This window comes from Poromitra crassiceps, assembly GCF_964638095.1.
Source record: "Poromitra crassiceps genome assembly, chromosome: 23".
Taxonomy (NCBI): Eukaryota; Metazoa; Chordata; class Actinopteri; order Beryciformes; family Melamphaidae; genus Poromitra; species Poromitra crassiceps.
In genome coordinates, this window is record NC_139639.1 from 19602017 (window position 1) to 19625138 (window position 23122).

Sequence of the window (23122 nt, forward strand, 5' to 3'; positions counted from 1 at the left end):
CAAAATTCCCATCATAAAAAATAAATGAGATGTTCGATTAGATTCACCTTAACACATATCATTCTCTATGATACATAAAATAACACCAAAATAACCAAGTTTGTCTGTTTATTAAGAGATTTCCATTTAATTAAATGTACAAATGTGTCTTAGAGCAAGGGTTCCCAAACTTTTCAGCCCCGAGACCCCCAAAATAACGCTGCCAGAGGCTCGCGACCCCCCACTATCCCCGGAGGTGGTTGAAACATACAAACGTTTGTGTGCACATGAGAATTTTGTAAACAAAACAAACAAAACGTAACAATTATGGTTAAAATGTGCTGTTTTTAAACAGTTTTAAATTGTACTTCACACGTTTTGTAGTTCACACATTCTTTAGGCCAATTTCACACATTCTGGAAATCATCTCGTGACTAAATAAGACTTCTTTGACAATACGGATGTAAATTAGGCCATCAAGAAAAATATGAAATAAGTATCTATTCAATGTATACTTCATATTCAAAATGTGCCTCCCTTATTATTCTGGTGATGTATTTATCTGTGTGATTCGGGGATTCTAAAGTAAGTCCTAAAAACTAGCAACTAAATAAAAACAAAAAACAAGTATAAAAACAGAAAACTTGAAAACAGGAGTTGTCATTAAAAGAATGGGAGAAAAATCAAGTGTGTAAACTTTCTGATGTATATTCTACACGTTCCCCTGCTGTGCCCTGTCTGCCAGGGTGACCGCCACGCTCTTTCCCCACACCGCCTCCATCTTCTGAACGTGGGCCTTGGATGACTTGGAGAAGATGCTTTTGACGATGTGGAGTGGAGCCGTCTTGCCGCTCAGGTAGACTTTATTGAAACATTCAGGAAGCCACAGCTCCTCCCCCTGCTGCGGCTTCCTGTCCTCTCCTCCTCCTCTCTTGGCGAGGGAACAGGTGTAGGCGAAGATGTACCCCGTCATGAAGGCGTCAAACCCGGCCCGATGCGTTCCTGTCTCCATCTTCTTGTCTCCACACACTCCGTTCCCCTCGCGATCTGTTTTCATGCTCTCTGCCTCAGGGTCAGCTCCAGCCGTCACAGGGGGGCGGGCGGCTTGCTGCAGCCCGGGGAGAGGCTCGCTTTCTGGGCACGGCTCGCCGGGCGCCCCATTGCGGTGCTCTGGAGCTCCTTCGGGTTCCAGCTCCATGCAAGATATTTTGTTATCGGGGGTGAGAGCTCCAGCCATCACGGGGGGGTGGGCGGCTTGCTGTGGCCCGGGGAGAGGCTCACTTTCTGGGCATGGCTGGGCGGTCGCCCCCTGGTGGTGCTCTGGAGCCCCTTCGGGATCCAGCTCCACGCGGGAGATTTTGTTTTCCGGGGCGCCTTCGAAGATGGAGGAGGCGTCTTTTTCTTGTCCTGCTCGAGCTCTCTTCTTGTCTCTCTTCTTGTCTCTCCTCCTCTGATTCCTGGTCCTCTTGTCCTCCTGGGTTTTCTCGTCCTGGAGGATGATGAGGTCGGTGTCGTGGGATAAGGAACACTGGGAGCCGTTGGGACACCAGCCAAACGCCTGTGATACACACAAACACAAAAGATGGGGTAGGTTACACTACAGAATAATTACACCATTAATAAGTATTTTGTACGTTTTTAAATCAATATCAAATCCCATAGTGATCTCAGGACAGTGAAAGAGTTCTCTCTCTTCAATCTCTGTGAAACGATGGCAGCACAATCACTTATTTTTTGGCTCATTAACAACAGTGGTTGCCATTAGTATAAACACTGATGACTTTCACATACACACATGCATTCTATTAGTTGTCTATAGCGGTACAGGTGGTCATGGGTTACAGTAGTCATTCTTGTACATTCTTTTATTGGACTAATTTCTAGTGAATTAACGTTGCACTAGGCAACCTTACACTTTGGCGGCCCCAAGTGACAGCTGAAGATAACTGGTTGACTTTTCCAAAGCTTGAGGGACTTCATTACCCATAAGTCATGTAATGTGCCCTCAGTAAACTGTTCACCTCGGACCTAAATCTCTTCATTTTTGCGGCAGGTTCAACCAACATTGGCTTTTTTTCCAACACATTTAAACTTTTAAGGTGAGCGTATGTTTTTACATAATAAACGCTGTGTGCTGCACCTTTATACCACAGTGAAGTTAAACTATTCTATCCACCTTATTTCTAGATGCCATGATGCCTTACGTGACATATGGGTGCTTCTTCCGGTGTAATCCCCCCCCCCGTTACATTGCTGACACAGGCACAACATACTGTAGCCAGTAGATCTCCGTGAAGTGAGCAACAATCTCCCACAGTTTGACTTCCGGTTTAGCGATTTCAACCCTAAACCCCCGTAGCGCGTCCAGCTTGGCAAAAATCTCGTCGATAAATATCCAGAGTTGTTCAAAGAGCAACAGAAATAGCAGATGTGATCATAAAATTATAACATTCCCTCAAATAAGTCGTCAAACGAGTGTATTTATTGTGACAAGCAACTTTTTTTCCACAGCGTCGGAGTTTTAACGAGGAAATGCGCAAGCTGCAACAATCAGTCATGTTCTAATAGACCTTGCACCCATAATAATCTTACAGCGGGGCATTCAAAAATAAGGCGGATAACTTTTAAATTAAATCCTGGAATTCATCCTGGAAGGACACTTGTTTTCTAACCCCAGAATGTGAGCCACTGCTTTGAGCATCTTCACTTCATGGCCCTCAAACTGAGCAGGCAGAATTCTAGTTAGCGGAAGAACAAGAAAGTGATTTAGTTTGTGTTCAAACTCACAGAGAAGCGCTGGCAGACGCTGTCAGCTTGTCCCTCCTCAAAGGCCGCGGCCGGACACGCTCTGTAGTCCACATAGCTGGACATCTGACCGGCATACTGGCAGAAGTCTAAATGGACGTGAGGTCCCTTCGCTCCAGTCGCCACATTGCGACCGTTATCCAGCTTACTGGAAGCACAGGAGAAAGAAATCATGAGGACAAAGAAGGAAAGGAAAGAGAACTTTGGTGATACAGCAAAGGAGTGCATGTGTGGTCTTGCCTCATAAACCAAACCCCCCCCAGGATGCCCAATGCGTTTAGGGGTGGGAATCACCAGAGGCTCCATGATTCGATATTATCGCAATACAATACTTTTTTCGACTGCAAATTATGTCCCCAAAGGGAGAAAAAAAAACGTCAACATCTGTTTTATCTGATGTTTCCGGTCTGATCATCTCACTTCAATAATTGTTATTGCAACAAAAGGGGATTGTCAAGCAGACAGACTGACCATGTCATAAATGTTGCATGCACACGACAATTCATACAATAAAAGATTGTGATCCTTGGCTTTGTGTATCGATATAATATTGCCATACAAAATATTGTGATACTATGCTGTATCGATCCCCGCCCCTAGGAGCGATGCAGTTAAGACTTCTTTCATGGATTTTCCACAAATAAGTTTCAAAATCTTGAAACAAGCCACAAGTTTTTTCATTCGTTTTAATAAAAATAAACTGTTATGACTCAATCCTAGATTAAATTACTTAAGATGGGTATATTTTACAGTGTGGCTGGGAAACCCCTTGTAAGCAGATGGGCGGTATATGTTTATGTATATTTGAATGCAGCCTCGTCATTGAGCTGCTGGCTCACACCAGCGAAGCCCCCAATCCTACCAACTCTTAGCAACACCAATCCCCTTATTCTGACACTGAATCTAGTGTATAAGTAACCAACACGCACCACTTCTTATAGGCGTACTCCAGGTATGAGGCGGTGAGGCGGAGCTCGAACTCGGTGGCGTACTTGGTGTCGTAGACGCCAGCGGGAAACATCTCCGACAGGTCAGCTGTAAAGCTGGTCAGACGCTCGGGCAGATGCGCATAGAAACACTGGCAGAAGAGACATCAATGAAATGAACAAAAATATGCCTGCACCCACAGCCTGCTTCCGTGAAGTCAAGACTAAACAGAGGCATACTTTCTTGTGTCAAGGGCAAAGGTAATACTGACCTGGTAGAGGAAGGCCATGTCGATGAGGCCATTGTGCAGCACCAGGGGTTTCCTGGCACGCAGCAGTTCGGTGAATAATGCCCGCACGCTGACGCCCTGGTTGTCTGAACCTGCCTGGAGAGCAGAGGAGAGAGGGGAGAGAGAGAGAAAAAAAGAGGAAGGAGAGTTAAGGCAAATTTACAGTTACGGTGTGTCCACTGTTTACGGTGGGGGGGCTGCGGAGCTCCACAGGGGGACAGGGGGTCTGCGGAGGGTCCAAACCTAGCTCTGCGCTCCTCTCAAAGCCTCCGCAAACCCCGCAGTCAGTTTCGAGGCTGATTGGCTAATGGTTGCTATGTTAGTTGGTTACTACGGAAGCATTCTATTCACGCCAACTGACAGCGGAATCTGTGCTGTCCGTGAATGCCACGCTGCTACCGCGTTTACCATGAAATGCTGTGCCTGTGTGGAGAGAGAACAGCCTTGTAGGGGTGCTCCAAAAAAATCGATTCTTGAAAGGATTCTTAATGCCATGATTCCTGGATCGATTCCAAACTCCTGAGAATCGATTCTTCAATGTCTCATTTTTAATGCTGTGGATGTCTTTTTGAGCTGCACGTGAAGGCAGCACTGCGCCGCCGAACCAATGGTGTCCTTTGAAAAAAGCACGTGATCTACTCATCATAGGAAGAGCGGAAGGGTTCTCGGCTCAGACGGGCTTGGCTCAGAGCCACAGAGCCACAAGCCAACGTAGCTGGCTGCTATGAACGGTCACATAAACAGATGGAAATAAAATGTGTCAGACGATGGTTTTGTACACGGGAGACAGGGCTAACTACAGTTGCAGCAGACAATAGTGCTAGCTAGCGTTAGCTGGCTGGCATGAATGAGATGGCTAGTTAGCATTTTACTGTCGATGGCTAGCGGTAGCGATGTTAGCATTAACGTCAACATTACAGTGTATATATATATGACAACAGTCGTGAAAGCGGCGAGCCGCTCGCAATCTTCAAAAAGTCCGTTGACTATCTGGCTATCGTTATGCATGTTGTCTCTGGTAGACCATTTATAATTTAGCAGCTATCTGAATATGCGGCTATGGTTTCAACTATCTGTGCTTCCTTTATCAGACTATAGCTAACGTTAGCTGCTCAACAACATCCAGTGTGTCTAACGTTAGTAGTCAGGTGCAGGTGTTTATTCAGAACACTGTCAGTGTCTAGTACTCACTGTCATCAACCTGCCTTACGATGTTACACTGTGGGATATGTCCACCACATCGACATGATAATATAATAAAATAAACTATTTGTATAGCACCTTTCTTAACAAGGTTACAAAGTGCTTGTACACTAGAATAAGCACACAAAAGACCAAATGTATAATAAGGCAAAACAAGTACAAACAAGCACAGAAGAATTAAAAATCAATGTAAAATCACATTCACCTCTCCTGGCTCTCCTGTGTGGTGCTGTGGGTAAAGCATGGCACTAATAATGCCAGTGTGAGCAGTTTGGATTCCCTCTGGGGCAGTCAGTAGTTGAGTATTTGCACTTTTACTTGGAATTTGTGCACAGTGCCACCACCTCTTGGACATAAGATGTGTTGTTATACTCGGGTTAGTGTCTCCCCACCAAAGTCTATAAATCCCTCCCAAAGTGTACAGATTCCCCCAGTCTATAAATCGCCCCTATCTGAAGAACATAAGGGTGTGTTCTCACCTAGTTTGCTAAATGAATTTTAGGCCCTGAATGTAATACTTCAGATTAAGTTGAATTTGAAGTTCAGCATGAATAAATTTGTCATTTTTTGTCTTAGATTTGTGTGTTATTGCAATATAAAACTACATAATTGAGAATCGATTCTAGATTCTGGAATCAAGAATCGTTGGAATCGAGAATCGATTCTGGAATCGGATCGTGACCCCAAGAATCGGAATCGAATCGGATCGTGGCTTAGTAGGATCGGAGCACCCCTACAGCCTTGCCGTGAACACCGCTGGACACTCCGCAGTAACCATAAATTTGCCTTTAGAGGTCAGATAATCAGCCGTGTCCTGTGTAATGTGACACATTGCTGATCCGTGAGCGGCTGCTTCTGCGACGCGGGTCGGGGTCGTAATCGGCTGGGTCTACTGGGCGAGGGTGTATGATGTTGACAGACCCGAAACACCTCACGACCCCAGTTAACATCACTGATGTTAACGCATGCTGAAGTATGTATATTTGAAACTAAAATCCCGGCTCCCCCTGGCCAGTGACACTTAGGAATAGACTAGGTGACAACCAAGTATAGTTTGGTGACAAGCTGGAGAGACAGTTGACGGTCGGAGAGACGGCATCCGGTACGGGATGGGTTTTAGCACCCCAGCCTGGCTCTCTCGTGAGGGAGAAATCCACAAACGCTACGGATCAGCCTCCTGAAAATCTGCGTAAACATCGGCACGGCCTGGGGTCCTTCAGGTTAGAGCGAGGTGCTCGGCGCAGGCGAATGACATGCAGCGCACAGGCCTTCTTGAGGCATCCTCCCTGCCCGTGGTACAGCATGGTAGGATTGCCTTCTTCCACGGGAGGTTCTGGTGAGACGAAGGAGGTGCCCGGCCTGGAATCACCCCACAGAGCCTTAGACCTCCATGCACCGAAGGTCTTGCAATACTGCAGTGTAGCACTAACTCTATTGCAGCGGATTGGGCGTGATCAACCCTTCCGCGGGCAACGTTGCAGACAGAGTAGGAAGGCTGATCCGTGAGCGGCTGCTTCTGGGACGCGGGTCGGGGTCGTAATCGGCCTCGGCTGGGTCTACTGGGCGAGGGTGTATGATATTGACAGACCCGAAACACCTCACGACCCCAGTTAACATCACTGATGACGCGTCCCAGCGCATGCTGAAGTATGTATATTTGAAACTAATGTGTGCACTGTAACACCAGGTGGGCTATTGTCAATGCCAGCCCGCATTTAAACTCAACTCGTTGGAGTGGGCGGATTCAGAAGTCTGAACCCAGGGCAATCAAATTACCTTTTTGTGTTTCTTTTCAATTGAATTTATTTTATTTACAATTGATGAATTATAATGGGGCATATACATATACTGTACATATTTGGAAATGTATATATGGATAAGTCTCCAACTCTCCACACTGTAAGACCACTTCAGAGCGTGCAGACAACCTGTTGAGTGTGTGTGTATGCCTCTTCACCTTATTATTGCCCTTGTAGTAAGGGACTCCCTGGGCGTACTGCTTGTTGAAGTCAAACCCATGCTGCACCAGGAACTGGACTGACTGAGGCTCAATTATGTACTCCTCTGAACACAGCAGGGTGAGGTTATACACCTCGACCAGGTATGTGTCTGCATCCTGCGGGGGTGGGTGTAGAGGGGTAAAGGGCGATGGTGGAGGAAGGGGGAGGGGGGGCAGAGAAACATTCAATAAAATTAGTAATCAAAACAGTCTGATGCCAGGTTCTCACTTAATTGGTGGTGCAATTACTCTACCAGTATATATTTATGCCTGTCATCATACAGTTATCAATAGAGCCTTTTCACACCAGGCATTGTGTGCCTCAAGGCAGGGTAAACACAGGTTGGGTGTAACCAATAACATTAATGAGGGCCCTGGCACTGGAACACCGAAATAGAATGGAAGTTGGAAACCATAATTAATGTACACCTGTTTACCCTGCCTTGAGACACAAAATGAGTGCTGTGAAAAGGGTCTATACAGGAAAGACATCAAACAACTTGGAATAAGCAGTGCTAACATCATGACTCGCAGGCAAAATGACAAAATAGATATGCAGCAAAGAATCTAACTGTTTTTCTACAGACACTATCATTTTGTCATACCTTGTTGTCCACTTTCTTGTAGCAGGCGATTCCCAAGGAGAGGATGGAGCGAGTGCGAGCTGCATGGCATATGGCTTTGTATCGGTCCTCTATAGATCTGAGACGTGACCGTGAGAGAGAATCAGAATGGGGCGGGCATACAATAAATCTAAAATGAACACTGATATAGCTGTGAGAGATATTACAGGTACCACTACCAACAGTCCTGAAACAGGGCTTGGGTATGAGGTGTGTGTGTGTGTGTGTGTGTGTGTGTGTGTGTGTGTGTGTGTGTGTGTGTGTGAGAGAGAGAGAGAGGGAGCGAGAGATAGGTAGGTAGGTAGGGTAATGACAATGATAATGTTACTCACTCAGCCAGCAAGGCCTTCCGGTTCCCAAGACCACTCAGCTCCTGAAACGGGGCACAAATTACATCATGTTTAGTTGTTAAATTGTGTGCTTCGACATGCATGGTCATGCACGAACTCACGATCAAGACAAGCTGTCGGTGCCACTCACCGTATCCACTGCGACGAAGGAAGACGTTTTGATGGCCAGCACCATAGCAGGCCACATCTCTTTGAAGTTATCATTCTGAACGTCGATGACTGGCACTACCATTGAGGATGTCATGTTTGTCCGGGGACTTCACAGCTAAACTAGCTATGTAGCAAGCGAGTTTTTTTTTTAAGTGATATAGACACTAATATAGTTCGGCGTTTGGAAGGTTTGCTGCACAGTTGATTCCAGGCACCATAAAAACGTTAGCAATTAGCTATAGCTACAATCATGTTCGTTAACCTTGTAGCTTAGTTTACTTTTCACTGTCGGCTGCTCTATACAGTTGGCTTATATGTTCATGTATTTAATATCGCTGATAATTTAACTGTTACTTAGCTAATTATCACTTATTTTGGACAGCAGTTAGGCTAACCATAAACATTCCAATGTCTGCGTGCAGTGCGTGCGTGCTTCTTGGGGTCCTGCGATAAAGAGGTCTCAGGTCAGCACAGCAGTTAACATTACCTGCGCGAAAATAAAGTACCCATTTAACTAAACACAACAAATATGCCACATTAAATAATATGTTTGCATTCATTATGTAAACTAGTGTATTGTTTGTATAATTGCAAAGTGAGTATTTTATTTTTCGTCGTTCAAAATGTTTTCAGTCGGGCGTTTACAACGGACAGATATAAACATTACGTCACTAAACTCGTCACTAAACGATGGCATCGAGGGCAAGTGCGCCATTTTGGCTCAAATAAAGTCAGAAACATTTAATTCCTGGTACCACATTTAAACGTTAACGTGTTTATTACGATGATCACAGCCGGAGTACAGAACTCTAGTTTTTAGAGGAGCTCATATATAACGCAAATTTAATTCAGGGTTGTTTTGTTACACTGCGAAACTGGTTAAAAGCAGCGTTAGCTTAAAAAACAACAGCTGAGTTTCCTTGCCAGCGAGGCTAACGGTTGTTATCTTTGGTATTTGTTTCCAGTCTTATAATGGGAGGCTGCTCCGCTCCAAACTGCTCTAATTCAACCACCATAGGGAAACAACTATTTAGATTCCCCAAAGACCCTGTTCGTAAGAAGAAATGGGTTGTGAACTGTCGGCGTGACTTCGTGCCAACTCCACACTCCAGACTCTGCCAGGCAAGTTCAATGAGGAAGTCAGTTTGCTAATTGCTTCTCTTATAACACCAGCATAGCCAGATCAATCAATCAATCAAAGCAGTGACGTTACCTGAAATGTGGTGATGCATGAAATAAATAAAGACCTTTGTAAAAATGTGTCGCTTTTGGACACATTGCCAATTATAAATGGGTAAATCCACTACTATCTGAAATTAATGATGCATTTGCCACTTAGTTTCAATTTCCCATCGAGGATCAATTAAGTTATTCTGATTCTGATTTGATAGCCTAGTTTCTGAACGTCACTTAAACTGAATGTATTGTCTAAGCTTGAAGTTCACACTTCAAATGAGTCATTTGTGTAGCTATTTTTTATTTATTTGTTTTGATCTCATTTGTTTTTTCTTTTGTAATTTTGACCTGCATGTCTTGGAGTGTTGTTGGTTTTTCCACAAGAGCTATTTGTATTCTCTTGTGTTCACCTATCACTATATTTTCCGCTCACAGTGATCTCTGTTTAGCTGTGAACTTTGCATTATTGTTTCTACAGTGTTCTGAAGTAAACTGTTGCTGTGTATTTGCTGTCTTGCTTTCCTCCAGGACCATTTTGAGCAGAGCCAGTTTGAGGAGGTCGCCAGGTCTCCGGCTGGGGGAAAGAAACTGAAGCCTAATGCCATCCCCACTCTGTTCAGTGGCCCTCCTTACCCTGTCGCTCCATTGCACTTACCACTCTTCATGCTGCCTCTTAAACCTGAACCTGGTACCTCATCCTGTTTCCTGTAGAATATGATATAGATCTGGTAATATATGTGGTGGTGGGTGGGGGTAGACCTACAGTATTTGTTCCAAACAAAAGTTTTAGGCCACGTAAGCGCTCCGATTTAGTCATGGAAACTAAAGTCATTGTAGCATTGTAGCTGGATGTATATGAAGTAGTAAACATTGTAACTGACTGTTAATGGCTAATCATGTGCAATGCTTCTACTGTTGCAATAACAAGAAATACTGATATTGTGATAAGTCTTTATCCATCGAGTGTCTGCGTGCCCTCCACTGAGGTAACAGATAGCATTTTGAAAGGCAGAGTTAGGGCGACTTTCAGAAAGCATTACACTTAAAAGACATGAAGTCATATCATACGTCATCTGTAAAGATGATACAAGGTATCCTAAATCTAACGAACAATATATGTATATATGTATATATATGTTAAAAGCATCCCAAACGGGAGATACTTAGATGGACATTGCTTTGTGTCCCCAGAGGAGAGGGAGCTGAATTTTGGGGACCATGGCTACGCCAGACGCACTCCTCTGCCCGGCCTGGAGGAGGAGGAGGTGGACAGGGAGGCTGAGGAGCAGCCGCCCTGCACACAGTGTCAGCTCCTCAAGAAGCAGCTGGAGCAGGAGCTGCAGCACACTGCAAGGCTACAGAAGGAGGTAGGATGGCTGTCTCTGTGTCTCTCTTAAGGGACCCTCCATGCTGCATGTCACATGGTACCACCAGGAAAGCTGCTGGAGTACAAAGGGAGATTACTTCATTGCACACTTTTGTCAGTTACACTGTTCTAACTGCACGTTAGCTTACCTTGTCTAAATGCATGTTGACTGTCAATGTCATTGACGGATATTATCAGCTCTTGTTCTTCAAAAGAAATAACAGGGAGGGGGGATAACTAGCCACATTGTCTTGAAGCAATTCAAGCAAGGGGTTTATTGTTTTTGTATTGTTTCAATCCTAATAATAACCCTCTGCTTCTTCTGTTTCTGTGTCTCCCCCAGGCGGAGGAGATGAAGAAGCGTCTGTATCGGCTCGACCGCATCGAGAAAGGCCTCCAGAACTTCCTGTACGAGGACCAGATCCGCGCCCTGTCCCTCAGCAAGCGCTCCCGACGCGCCGTCTGGTCCCCGGAGACCGTGCTGAAGGCGCGACAGATCCGCTGTGCGGTCGGCACCAAGGGCTACGAGTACCTGAGAGAGCTGGGATACCCGCTGCCCTCCTACAGGACCCTGTGCAACCGCCTGGAGACGAAGATCATGGTGACGACGGACATGAGCTGCGAGGAGCTGGCCGAGCTGGGCCTGGGCCTCATGGCCACCTGCGACAGTCCCACAGGGGACGTCGGGGACAACGACGAGGAGGAACTGATTGGGGTTTTGTCCTGATCGTGCTGCTGACTTTGCCCTCGTGCCGTATTGCACACCCACTCTGTTGAATCAAACCAAGGGAGGAGCAACATTTGCTGCCTTGAAATGGCTGCAGAGAGAAGCTGTGGCATCACGCGAAAAAAGGAGATAGCACCTTAGTCTTCTACTGCAGGCATTATGTGTTCAAGATGGGGGACTTACTGCTGCTGCGTTAATGATGTCACCATGCGTCTCATGACAGACTTGTGAGTTGATCGATGCGTCTCTTGACAGACTTGTGAGTTGACTGATTGAAAATCTCACCAATAAGACGTGACTTTTGTTGAAAGACTCGTGTGAGATGCTGCAGTTAGAGAGCCTAGGTTTATGCTTATGGTGTTTTTCACCATGAAAATGCTTTGCCCTGAAGAAACTTCTTCTTGCTTTTTAGGTCATCAGTTGTCGTGATAATGTGATTGAATGTGTGAGGAGACCGTGTGTGTAGCCTATTTTCAAAGTAGACTACTACAGAGGGTGGCAACGTGAGTAGAGTGTAGATAATTTGCACAAAAGCCGATGAATGTGCTGCTTATGATCAAGGTCAAGTGTTCCACACTCCACAGTTGGTTCAATTAATTATTTGAATGTTTTACTTGGTTTGAGTCTCGAACCATGCCATTTGAATTGACGTCATCCACCATTACAAATGTCGTCTGAAATGCTGTCAACAAAGTTGGGGTCAACTACCTTTTTAATACATTCAATTAAAGTTGCAGATTTTGTCTGCCGTTATCCTAAGTACGGTAGTTTTTAAACTGTTACAATCAAGAAGATAAAGGCGCATGAATCCATTCGTAATGGAATCTTCTTTTTTCTTTGGGGGGGGGGGGGGGGGGGGTAAAAGAGTGCAAATCAATCAATTAACTAACTAGTCAAATTGCACATTAGGTAAATCTCAAAGCAGTCAAAGTTTCATCTTGCAATTACTGTATTGCACCATTCAATGGGTGCACTATTGAGCACTCACTTGGGGAAATTGAAAAGGCAGCGCTTGCCCCTCCCTCATTACCACCACTGAGCAAGGCCCTTCACCCCAACTGCTCCAGTGGAGCTGGTCAGTGGCCAGCAGATCAGACTGGTTGTACTGGGCAGCTTCCAGGTATGGATGTGTGTGTGTGAATGTGAACAGGGCACTCCTGAAAAAGAGAGCATTGCTCTCAGTGAGACTCTCCCTGTATAAATAAAGGTAAAAGACAGCCTAATGAGTGTAAAGCCCATAGCACACCAATCAAACAATCTCCAACAAACACGGATGGTGTGCCACGGCTGTCTGTCCTTGTTTGGTCAGATTCAACATGTCTGTGTTTGCCAATGGCACACCAATCAAACGTTCTCCAAGAAATGCCAACATTGTTTGTCTGTGTCCATGTTTGTTTGTTGGAGAATGTTTGAGTGGTGCGCCATGGGCTTTAGGCACTGTCTTTCAGTTGGAGTGCTGAACAGTGTACCGTTGAATCTTGCGATGCAGTAGTGGTTCCCACAAAGATCATCAGTTTGGCTCAGGTTAATCAGATCAAGTCAATCTCCAAAACACAGGTAATACGGGAAAATCAAGTGATCGTAAAGAATCATTTTTGTTTGACTGTTCGTGTGTATGAGTGAGAGGAAGATCCGACTGATCATTGTTGTAAATACATGTCAGTACTTGCAGTAATGGATCGACCAATCGGATCGGCATTGCTTTTCAGCCTGTTTTCACTGCATTGATTTGACTGGAATTGACATGTAAACTCCAAACTTATGTGTGACTACTTTCTAATTCATGACATTTTAAAAGGCATTTTTACGACCCTTAGCCCTCCTCAAATACTATTGTTGTCATAAGTGTACGGGTCATGTGTGGGTGTATCAGGTGATGAGTGTCTTAACCTCCCTAAAACAAACAATGGCATTTCATTTTGGACCAGTTGTACTTTGACCCAGTGACTCAGAGGGAACGATTGCATATTTGTTTAGAGTTGGCTTGTTCTCTCATTTTAACTGCAAAATAAAGACACAACTTCAGGTTGAAAGCTTTATAATACGGCTGCCAATTAACAATGTTGCATAGGTGTGTGACCGGTATCGATGCATACAGATGTTGCTTTTCACGCTGCTAGTCAAGGCGGTTTACAGCAGTTTCTTTATCTGATAGCACAACTATATGTAGTAAGGCTGTCACATTGGCCTTCTCATGCTGATTGTCACTGATTTTAACCTTCTTGTCTGTTTCATAGGCAGAGCCATAGGTTTGTTTTTCACTTGGTAGTATTTAGTTCCACACAGTCCAAAGCATGGTGCACACATAGTAAAGTAAATATTGCTTAATAATGAGATCAATACCACCAAGGATAGAGTGTGTGTGTGTGTTTGTGTGTGTGTGTGTGTGTGTGTGTGTGTGTGTCTGTCTGTCTGATGGGACGTCTTTTCATAGCAACAATTGTGATGTGTTCATATGGTTAATAAAGGCCTAATTGATAACTGGCATGGCACCCTGGTTGAAACACAGACTGTTTACATAGTGATTTATTGGATTGAATAAATTCTATTCGCATTGAAATTCGTTGCCTGAGCTTTTCATACAAAAGGACTGGAGGTGAGAGAGAGCAGCAGTTCCTTTGATCATCAGCATTATCAGCTACATTAGTATCAGTTGGCCAATGAATAATCACCTTCAAACTAGAGGGCACTCGCTAGAGTGCAAACTTCCACTAACCTTTCTACAAAGTTTCAGGTGTTGCGTGAATCCTTTGGAAGTTAGGCGCCTTTTTGTGATTGACCACGCCCATTGTGTGGAAAGTTAATCAGTTGGAAGTTGCCCCATGACCTCCTTTTATACAGAATTCTGTGCGAATCTGTTCATAACTTTTGGAGATATCCTGCGGACAGACAGCTGAAAACATGACCTCCCGGCCAACTCCGTTGGCGGAGGTAATGACCGATGATTATCCCGAAAATGTGTCCTATCATCTCTCTCTCCCCTGCTCCCCCTCTATGTCTCTCTCTCTCTCTCTCTCTCTCTCTCTCTCTCTCTCTCTCTGTTTGTTTGGGGGAAGTGCTTAGTCAACCCAAAGGGCTTTAAAAACAACAGATGTCCCCCGCCTGTGTATGTGTGTCGCAGAGGGAGAGACAGACAGGTCAGTGTGTTTCTCGTTTTATTCCTATTCATCTTTTATTTCAACAACTTGTGTCAGCAAAGAGTTATACTGTAAAACGTGTAGCATCCATGTACAGGCTAGTTATTTTGTTTTTCTAAAAAGAAAAAAAAGCAATACAACATCAATTGTGTATATTGTCCTAGAACCATTCCAAAAGTTGCTTCCAAATACAGTAGTCGAGAAAGCTAGTTCCTTTATCTATTATACTATTGCAACTCTTCATGATAACAGGTCCTGGACGTTACCGTTATACTCCAAACTGCAAGATTTCTTACAACAATTTCTGGTGACATTTTCAATCTGACCACTATGTATGACAATTAATCTGAAGTCACCGACTAACAGTGGTACAATTTTAAATACCTGTAGTGTAGTGTTGATTAAATCTGTTCTAGACCGTTTTTGTACAGACAGTTTTGGGACATCCGTAGGGCTGTCGAGTTTTTTTGTCCTCTCATCAAGGCTCTCTTGTCCTTATCCCTGTCTGTCTGCCCATTTGTCCCCACATTCTCCCATCTGTGTGAACTGTGGAACAACCTCTTCAGGGATTATTTCCACACGTGGAGAGAGAAACAATGTGGGCTCACTTTGAATTATTTGGGGATCAGACTGACTGCCCATTTGGCTCAGGGGAACGCTGCTGCTTCCAGCCAAGATGCCTGCCTGAAAGTGCTGCACCCCCACTGTGTCCTGCAGATGGCGTCAATGTCGTTGGCCTGCAGACACAAACAGATCAGGGGTTAAGATTACTCTGAAGATCTATGGTTGATGATGGCTAGATTTTAATGACACATAAACAATAACTCTGTACTCTTTAGTTTGGCTCTTGTCAACATACTAGAACATCAACAATTATAATAATGGCAAATTACTATTAAGTTGCACTTTTTAAAGGTGCTATATCTGGCATTTTTAAAATCAACATATTGACAAGTTAATTGTGGTACCTTGGTATAATTACCATAAACAAATAAGCCACTATCTCATGCTAGTGGGATTGTTAGTGCTAGTGTTGCTCAAAATTAAGACTACATTACCGACATTACATTACCTTGCATCCTCAAAAAAGATTTTTTTTAATGATTTATTAAGATCCACTGAACAATGTTTTAATCGCGCCGATCATCAGGTTCTCTTTTTTGAAAGCAAGGGGTGGGCATCCTTCTATTGTGTCCTGTTTTGCGCCATGAAGCAACCTCTACAGTGAAGTTGGAACTGCAGGTAGAGAAGTGGAGGGGGGGGGGGGGGGGTCTAAACAATTCATGTTTCATTCTAGTGCCATAAAGCAATGTCACTTTGTGCCATAAAGCCTTGGAATACAATCAGGTTGCACACAATATAAAATGTGTAGAAGTTGGTCTCAGTGATGGTCTCGTTTGTTTACAGTAATTGTACCAAAAAATGAATGTATGACTTATTGATGCCAAAATGCTACACGCAGTATCTGACGAGAAAGTGCTTTCACAGTAACATGGACTAACACAAACGTCTGTCTCTCCTGGTAGGTCTGGTGTAGGCAGCCAGAGAGAGACAAATGTGCTGTCTCTTGTCAGTGTGGCTGTGCCTGGCCCTGCCAGGTCTGCTGTGGGCAACGACAGTCTCTCTGGTGGTGGAAGGGGACAATGACCCCTCCAGGATCTGCAAGCCTGCCCCCCAGTGGGAGATACAGGGACATGTGCCCATGCAAGAGCTGCTGGGAAATGTAGTCGTTGTGGCGCTACTGAAGGCCAGCTGACAGTTCTGTCTCACTCAGGCCTCCAAGTAAGAAAACAACTAGTATTACCGGTATAACAGGCCCACATCAATGCTACAGTAAACACTAACATGGTGAAAGAGCGAGTTAAATTGTATCCCATTGTGCCCAATTTCCCCACAGGGATCATTATAGTTTTAACTTACTATTCTAATAACTAATCTGCCTCCTTCATATAAACAAAGACCTTAACATCTAAAAGTTTACCCTGGTAGTTTTTAATCACATACAAACCCCCATTAATCAATGATTAATAATCATATGTGACAGCTTCTACAAAATGGATTCCCTCATCTCGAAGTCAATGATATTTTTGAACGGGTTTTTGGTTAGAAGCCTGAAATAAGGTCTGTGGTTTGTTTGAGTTTATGATACTTAGAGGTTTTGTTTAGATACTTAGAGGTTTTGCAAGATCATCTTCACAAATAAACACCGCATGATTTTCATCGGCAGGCTTTATGAAATGTTTATTTTAATGACACTAGGACCTATTCACGAATTAAATTAACGAATGAACTAAATGGGCTAATAGTTTGGTTGAAAGGCTTAATCATTGAAATGGGGGATGCTGCTTATGACGTGCGGGATGCGGGACAAACATGTCACCCTAGCCTCAGTAGCCTTTTCCCCTGCCGGAGGAATCATTATTATTTGACTGATGTCCCAGCATGCCTCTCTCCTCCGTCTGTCCCTCTCTGCAGACTCGGAGGCCTGCGTGCCAAGCTGCACCGCAGCAACCTGACAGAGGTGTCCTTCATGATAGTGAACGAGCACGAGGCTCTGTCCAGGGCCATGTACTGGGAGCTGAAAAGAAGAGCGCCCCCTGGTATTCCCGTGTACCAACAGGCTCCGCTGCAGGACGACGTGTGGGAGGCCCTGGATGGGGATAAAGACGACTTCCTGGTGTATGACAGGTAAGACCGAGAACCTATGCAAGACAGGTACTGTTAATGCTGAAACCAGGTGGCATGCTTGGACATAGGAAGCAGCGGAAGTGATACTGAAAGCTGTAGTTCCTCGAATGGCCACTTGAGGCTGGCTCCAAAAGTGAGTCAATCCCCATAGACCCCCATGTTAAAATGCCCGTCTTTACAACATGTTTACAGCCTGGTTCAAAACACAGTTTTGGTATATATAGCTAATTTCACCTTTCATAACAACTGTATGGGGGGAATTTCTATAGAATTCAAAGAGTAAAATAGATGATAGAAAAGACTATGTTTTGGACGTGATTGACCAGTCACCTGCCCAATGATCGCGCAGCTTGCCGATCACGGACCAATAGCAGATGGAGCTGCGGTTCTGGGAAACTGCTGTCTCGTGCTCTCTCGCGCAAGAACCCCAAGATGGCAACAGTCACACTAGGCTTCAAAACGGGCCCGTCCAAACAACCAATGGGCAACATCACAGTGACTCCATATTTTTAAGGGTCCATGGCTGAAACACAAGGTTGAAGGTCAATCAGAACCATGGCATAGAGGCATGTATCTGCCCCACGTATGTATGGTTGGCTGGTTAGGTTTGCCATATTTTGTCATTGCTGTATGAAAATACCCATAATTCCTGGTTTATGATCGGTAAGAGGGGGGCAATTTGTCAAAGGCTTTCAAAGAATAATTATGATTAATTCCAGTAACTTTCTGTTACAATATGAATACATAGCTTGATTGGGATGGCACGGCACTTGACCCAAGGAAAGCACAGGTACATAATTTTAAGAGTTGAAAATCATTACTAGATCATCTGGTAATTATGCATGTGCCCCCTCTCTCCCCTCTCTCCCTCTGTCATATCTAGGTGTGGTCTGTTGACCTTCCATATAGTCTTACCTTACAGTTTCCTGCATTACCCCTACGTGGAAGCTGCAGTCCGAGCCACCTATTATAAAGACATCTGCAAGTGCTCTGTGAGTAAACACATATCACCAATTTGCTCATGGAATTAGTAATAGATTACTTATTTGCAGTAATGAGCCCAACACTGGTGATGATCATGCATCAAATACATGCACACTAGAGCATCTCTTTATTGTTTTTTTTTAATCATCATGTTTGTTACTTGAATGCTAGTATTTTACTTTTCCTCTAGGCCAATTCTACGTTGTCAAGTGGGAACAGCCCCGCAGGGAACAAGACAATGTGGTCAACGCAGAACCAGACGGCCAATGGCAACACTACAGTACCCGCAATTCACGCTCCAGCACTACACCCGCCATCAGCGGGGTCGACTGGGGGAAACAAAGCACCTGGAGCTAATCCTCACGAGCATCATCATGATGATCACCAGCATCACCAACAACCTCAGGATCATTCCCACCACCACCAACATCCAAGTCACAATCCAAATGGGAATGTTCCTGTTGTCAACCGTCATCACGATCCAAGTCCCAATCAAACTCTCCCTCACCCCCATCATCACCCTGATCCACATCATGGTCACCACCACCATCACCACCACCACCACCACCACCATCATCCTCCCAACCACACTCAGCACGATGCCAATTAAATTACAGCTGTTGTAATGTGCTTATTTCACCTTTTTTTAGTTACTTATTATTAGTTACTTAGTATTTTGGCTGCTGTATGGTACAATATTTCTTGTGTTACAATAAGAGATGTGCATTACACATCTATGATGTGGATTATGGATGTGATGCGCAAGGATGATATATGATATTGTGTGATGTAATTTTGTTATTATTTGATATATGAGACTCCATATCATCTAGAATACCATAAAATATAGGATGAACTGAGATTATAGAGAAAAGATGATGATGACGTTATGTATTTAGTACTCAAGATCAAGACATATTTTAGATTTATGCCCTGAAACTTTCGACAGCACTTCCCAAATTGTTCACAGGCATCTCCCACTAGGAGCTGCATATCTGACAGCTGAATTCATCTTGGGCAGTATGTGACCAGGGGTTTTCTCTACTGGTTAAGCCCACACCTCGCTTCTTTGTGTCTGGATTTAAGTGGCCCAGGTCTGTCCCGTCTTCTCCTGTTAATGAAGTCTGCAGTGTTAAACCTGTCCAGCAGGGGGCTGCAGACGGATGTGCGTGGAGAGACGGGATGGGCTAACTGTCACTCTGACCCGGACAGGACTGCGGGACGGTGTGCAGCACCGCCGAGCAGACCTTAGGTCCAATCACTGTCCAGATTGGATTCAGTTACTATAGCCTATTTCCATTTCTACTTCTTTGAACCGCTTTCCTATTTGGACATGACCCGTTGATGTTGATGTGCTGTGATTAAGTTACTACTCATAAAGTGTTGAAGTGCCATTCTTTATTCAGCATTTGGGAAGTTTGTTTATTTATTTGGATTTCTTTGAGCCCTATTGGGCTATGAGTCCAGAGCATAAAACACAGTTAATACAAATAACAAACATAATACAGTAAACAAGTATAGAAAAATCATACATTCAACACATTTACACACATAATATACACAATACTATACGAATAATAATGCATACATGTCATGCCACCCAATCATTAAATCTTAGTTATAATACATCCACACCAATTTTAACCTGATGCTGCCAGATGGGGGCGGTATTGTTTTCACAAGAGAATCCAGCTGGCTTGCAAGGTTACACCAATTTACCATACATTAAAAAAATCTTCAATTTAGGTTACCTTTGTATATTCTATCAAGCCATTACTTTAAAACTACATAACAGTATGCCATGAATACAAATACAAATATTATGAAGATGCAAATATTTGACCACAATTTCCTGTTCCTATGTACCAAGACAAATAGGGTATAGCATGTTTTGGGATATATAACTGTTTATTTTACATTTTTTAGATATGTATGCAGAACTAAGGATGTCTGGACATAGTATACTTGAATATACTATAGAATATTGGCTTAGTATACTGTAATTATTTTAATCTATTTCAGATTACATTTCTGTTCACATCAGTTGAATAGGACAAGCATATAATAAATTGTGATTAGATAATTCTATATTATGAAATGTAAATGTATTCCATGTTACTTGCCATTCATCTCATGAATTGCTTGAATGCAGAATTAACTTTTGGATTATTTTGAATGCAATAGAAAGATGCCATTTAAACATGATTTGGTTGTTTTTCTAAAGCATTTAAAATGGATTGTTAACGCCTGTGGTTGACTTCATGAAGAGTATCTAGAAGAGTATCTGTGTCAGTTACCAAACATGTCTGCTTCCATTGCTGTCTTGATAATAAGATGTAGTTTGTAAATAGAGCAAATATTCAAAATTGCAGTTCCATATTGTCAGAAGAGCCATTGAATCAGTCATTCATCAGACTTATATCATGAATAGCTTTACTGTGAATTACACTGGAATACTAAAGTGGGATTGAGCTGGCAGGTTGACCTGTTACATTATTACAAGGAGCAAAAAAGACATATGTCACACACACACACACACACACACACACGCACGCACGCGCGCGCGCGCACGCACGCACGCACACACACACACACACACACACACACACACACACACACACACACAGTACACACACACACACACACACACACACACACACACACAGAGCAGGTGGATTACCTCAATGCTGCGTGACACATGGCAGCAGGTCATGCATTGACCGGTGGGATGAGCTGAGGAGAAACATCACCAGCAGTCACACAGAATGAAGGTAAGGTCCCTATCTAGCTCTCTCTCTCTCTCTCTCTCTCTCTCTCTCTCTCTCTCTCTCTCTCTCTCTATCTATATGTATATATATCTATATCTATAGCTCTCCCTATCTATCTATTCATCTATCTCTATCTTGATAGCTATCTATGTCTGTCAGAGATTACAGATGAACTGTGTCATATATATGATACACACACACACACACACACACACACACACACACACACACACACACACACACACTTCCCACGATTGGCTATGGAGCCTCTGACTCAACAACACTTAACAAATGTCAGTTAGATTGCAGCCAGGTTGCTGATGTTTACAGCTGCGTTATCACTAGTAATGACCATAATTATGATGACCATCATTGATAATTGATTGTTAAGAGTGAGTGAATACATTTCAGGAGAATATTCTTGTATTTTTGTATGGATGTTCATGCGGGGAGCAGATTGTGGAAGCCTCGCTTTGTTAGAGATTTTCATCAGTAAATCCTACAGCTGAAGCTACTGGAGAGGCTAAAGTGCTTAGCTCTGCCCAGCCCAACCAACCTGCTGCTTCTTCCTCTACCACAGTCCAGCAGGAAAACATATGACCTGGGTCAGTATAGGTCATTGAAAAGGTTTCAATAACTTAAAATTACACTCAGTGTGTAGTGGTAAATGAAAAGGTGGATAATGGTGAAGTCGAGTTGGTGATCATCATGAGGCGAACAACCACCACTACAAATAGTAATAATAATAATAATAATAATAATAATAATAATAACAATAATAATAATAATAATAATAATAATAATAATACCCGCATGAAAACCTTAATTTATGCTAAAATACCCTCTATCTTCATATAACTTACATTAGTTTGATACTGCTCATGAATTTGGGTCATACTGTAATGATTTACGTCAGCCTAACCAACTGGAAAACTGCAAATAGAAAGAAATGCAGGAAACGGATCGACTTGATTTTATATTTGAAACTAGAAGTGCGCTTGGAGAGCACAGACCTCCGCCAAGGCCAATACTCCAGTCTGCTATGATATGCACATTTTGTGAGTCGGATCAGAAGACAATTTTTTTTGTTGGTTTCCAGTAGCCTACAGTGAATCAGTTTGTTACTGGATGTCTGACTCTGAATCACTACATGAGGTTAATCCCAGTATGAGTCATGTCATGGCCCTTATGAGACCTGTAGATTCGATCTTAGAGATGTGAATATCAGACACTAGATGGCAGCACTGTCATATGTTTGTCCCTGATGTTAATTCTTCATCATCTGCCCATTCAAATTATGAAGGCATTCATCACGAGCCGGATTATCGGTTAATATCCATTATCATGAGATACTTATAAAGTGGATTAGCAAATATAATCCATGAATTATAAATCAGATCAGTCACGGCGTGATCCCATCACAAAGATGGTCTCTAGTTATTTTCTTTTTCTTATTTAATTTAGGTCCACTACTGCCCTAGTCTAACACTAAATGCTGAAAACAAAATTAAACAAAACAAAACAAAACAAAACAAAACAAAACAAAATAAAACAAAATAAAATAAAATAAAATAAAATAAAATAAAATAAAATAAAATAAAATAAAATAAAATAAAATAAAATAAAATAAAATAAAATAAAAATACAACTAGAGACCATCTTGCAATGGGATCACACCAGCTGTGGCTGCGATGTGGGCCAGGGTGTTAGGTGTGTGTGGGGGGGGGGGGATTTTGTTAGCATGATATGATAGCGTCAAAACTGTGCAAGATGCAATCACGAAACTTTACGGGTGTGTAGTTGACATCAAAATGAAGGCTCGAAATAAGTTTTGAAAATGGGTGTGATCCGAGCTAGGGGGTGGCTGGGCTGGCCCTCCCACATTGGCCACTCCAATTTACACCCCTGGCCCCGTGGCCCGCGTACATTTGCTTCAAGTCGCGACGGGTGT

At 43.3% G+C, this 23122-nt stretch overlaps 4 protein-coding genes across 4 annotated transcripts in view; 3 read left to right on the plus strand and 1 right to left on the minus strand.

Annotated features, from left to right (window-relative positions):
* Positions 1-99: 99 nt before the first annotated feature.
* On the minus strand, positions 100-8759 carry toe1 (target of EGR1, exonuclease). Its single transcript, XM_083658767.1, has 8 exons — positions 8306-8759; positions 8158-8198; positions 7808-7904; positions 7161-7319; positions 3983-4096; positions 3714-3862; positions 2767-2932; positions 100-1537 (listed from the first exon to the last, which is right to left on the minus strand). Exons 1-8 carry the CDS (start codon positions 8417-8419, stop codon positions 692-694), a joined length of 1686 nt encoding a protein of 561 aa, XP_083514893.1. The 5' UTR covers positions 8420-8759; the 3' UTR covers positions 100-691.
* A 538-nt stretch (positions 8760-9297) lies between these two features.
* On the plus strand, positions 9298-11594 carry LOC310796814 (uncharacterized protein; the record flags this gene model as incomplete). The annotated part of the gene is made up of 4 exons (XM_083659047.1): positions 9298-9447; positions 10030-10189; positions 10693-10868; positions 11211-11594. The coding sequence occupies 4 exons, from the start codon at positions 9298-9300 to the stop codon at positions 11592-11594; spliced, it is 870 nt and encodes a 289-aa protein (XP_083515173.1).
* A 1236-nt stretch (positions 11595-12830) lies between these two features.
* Positions 12831-19029, plus strand: selenop2 (selenoprotein P2; the record flags this gene model as incomplete). The annotated part of the gene is made up of 6 exons (XM_083659048.1): positions 12831-13151; positions 16258-16513; positions 17207-17419; positions 18303-18411; positions 18594-18683; positions 18724-19029. Exons 2-6 carry the CDS (start codon positions 16287-16289, stop codon positions 19027-19029), a joined length of 945 nt encoding a protein of 314 aa, XP_083515174.1. The 5' UTR covers positions 12831-13151; positions 16258-16286.
* Positions 19030-21168: 2139 nt separating this feature from the next.
* The window catches only part of elovl8a (ELOVL fatty acid elongase 8a), a gene marked incomplete at both ends in the record, with an annotated part of 8443 nt that continues 6489 nt past the window's right edge, over positions 21169-23122 (plus strand). Inside the window, one exon of the mRNA XM_083659049.1 lies at positions 21169-21174. Coding sequence (XP_083515175.1) covers positions 21169-21174 — 6 coding nt within the window. The remainder of the gene's footprint in view (positions 21175-23122) is intronic.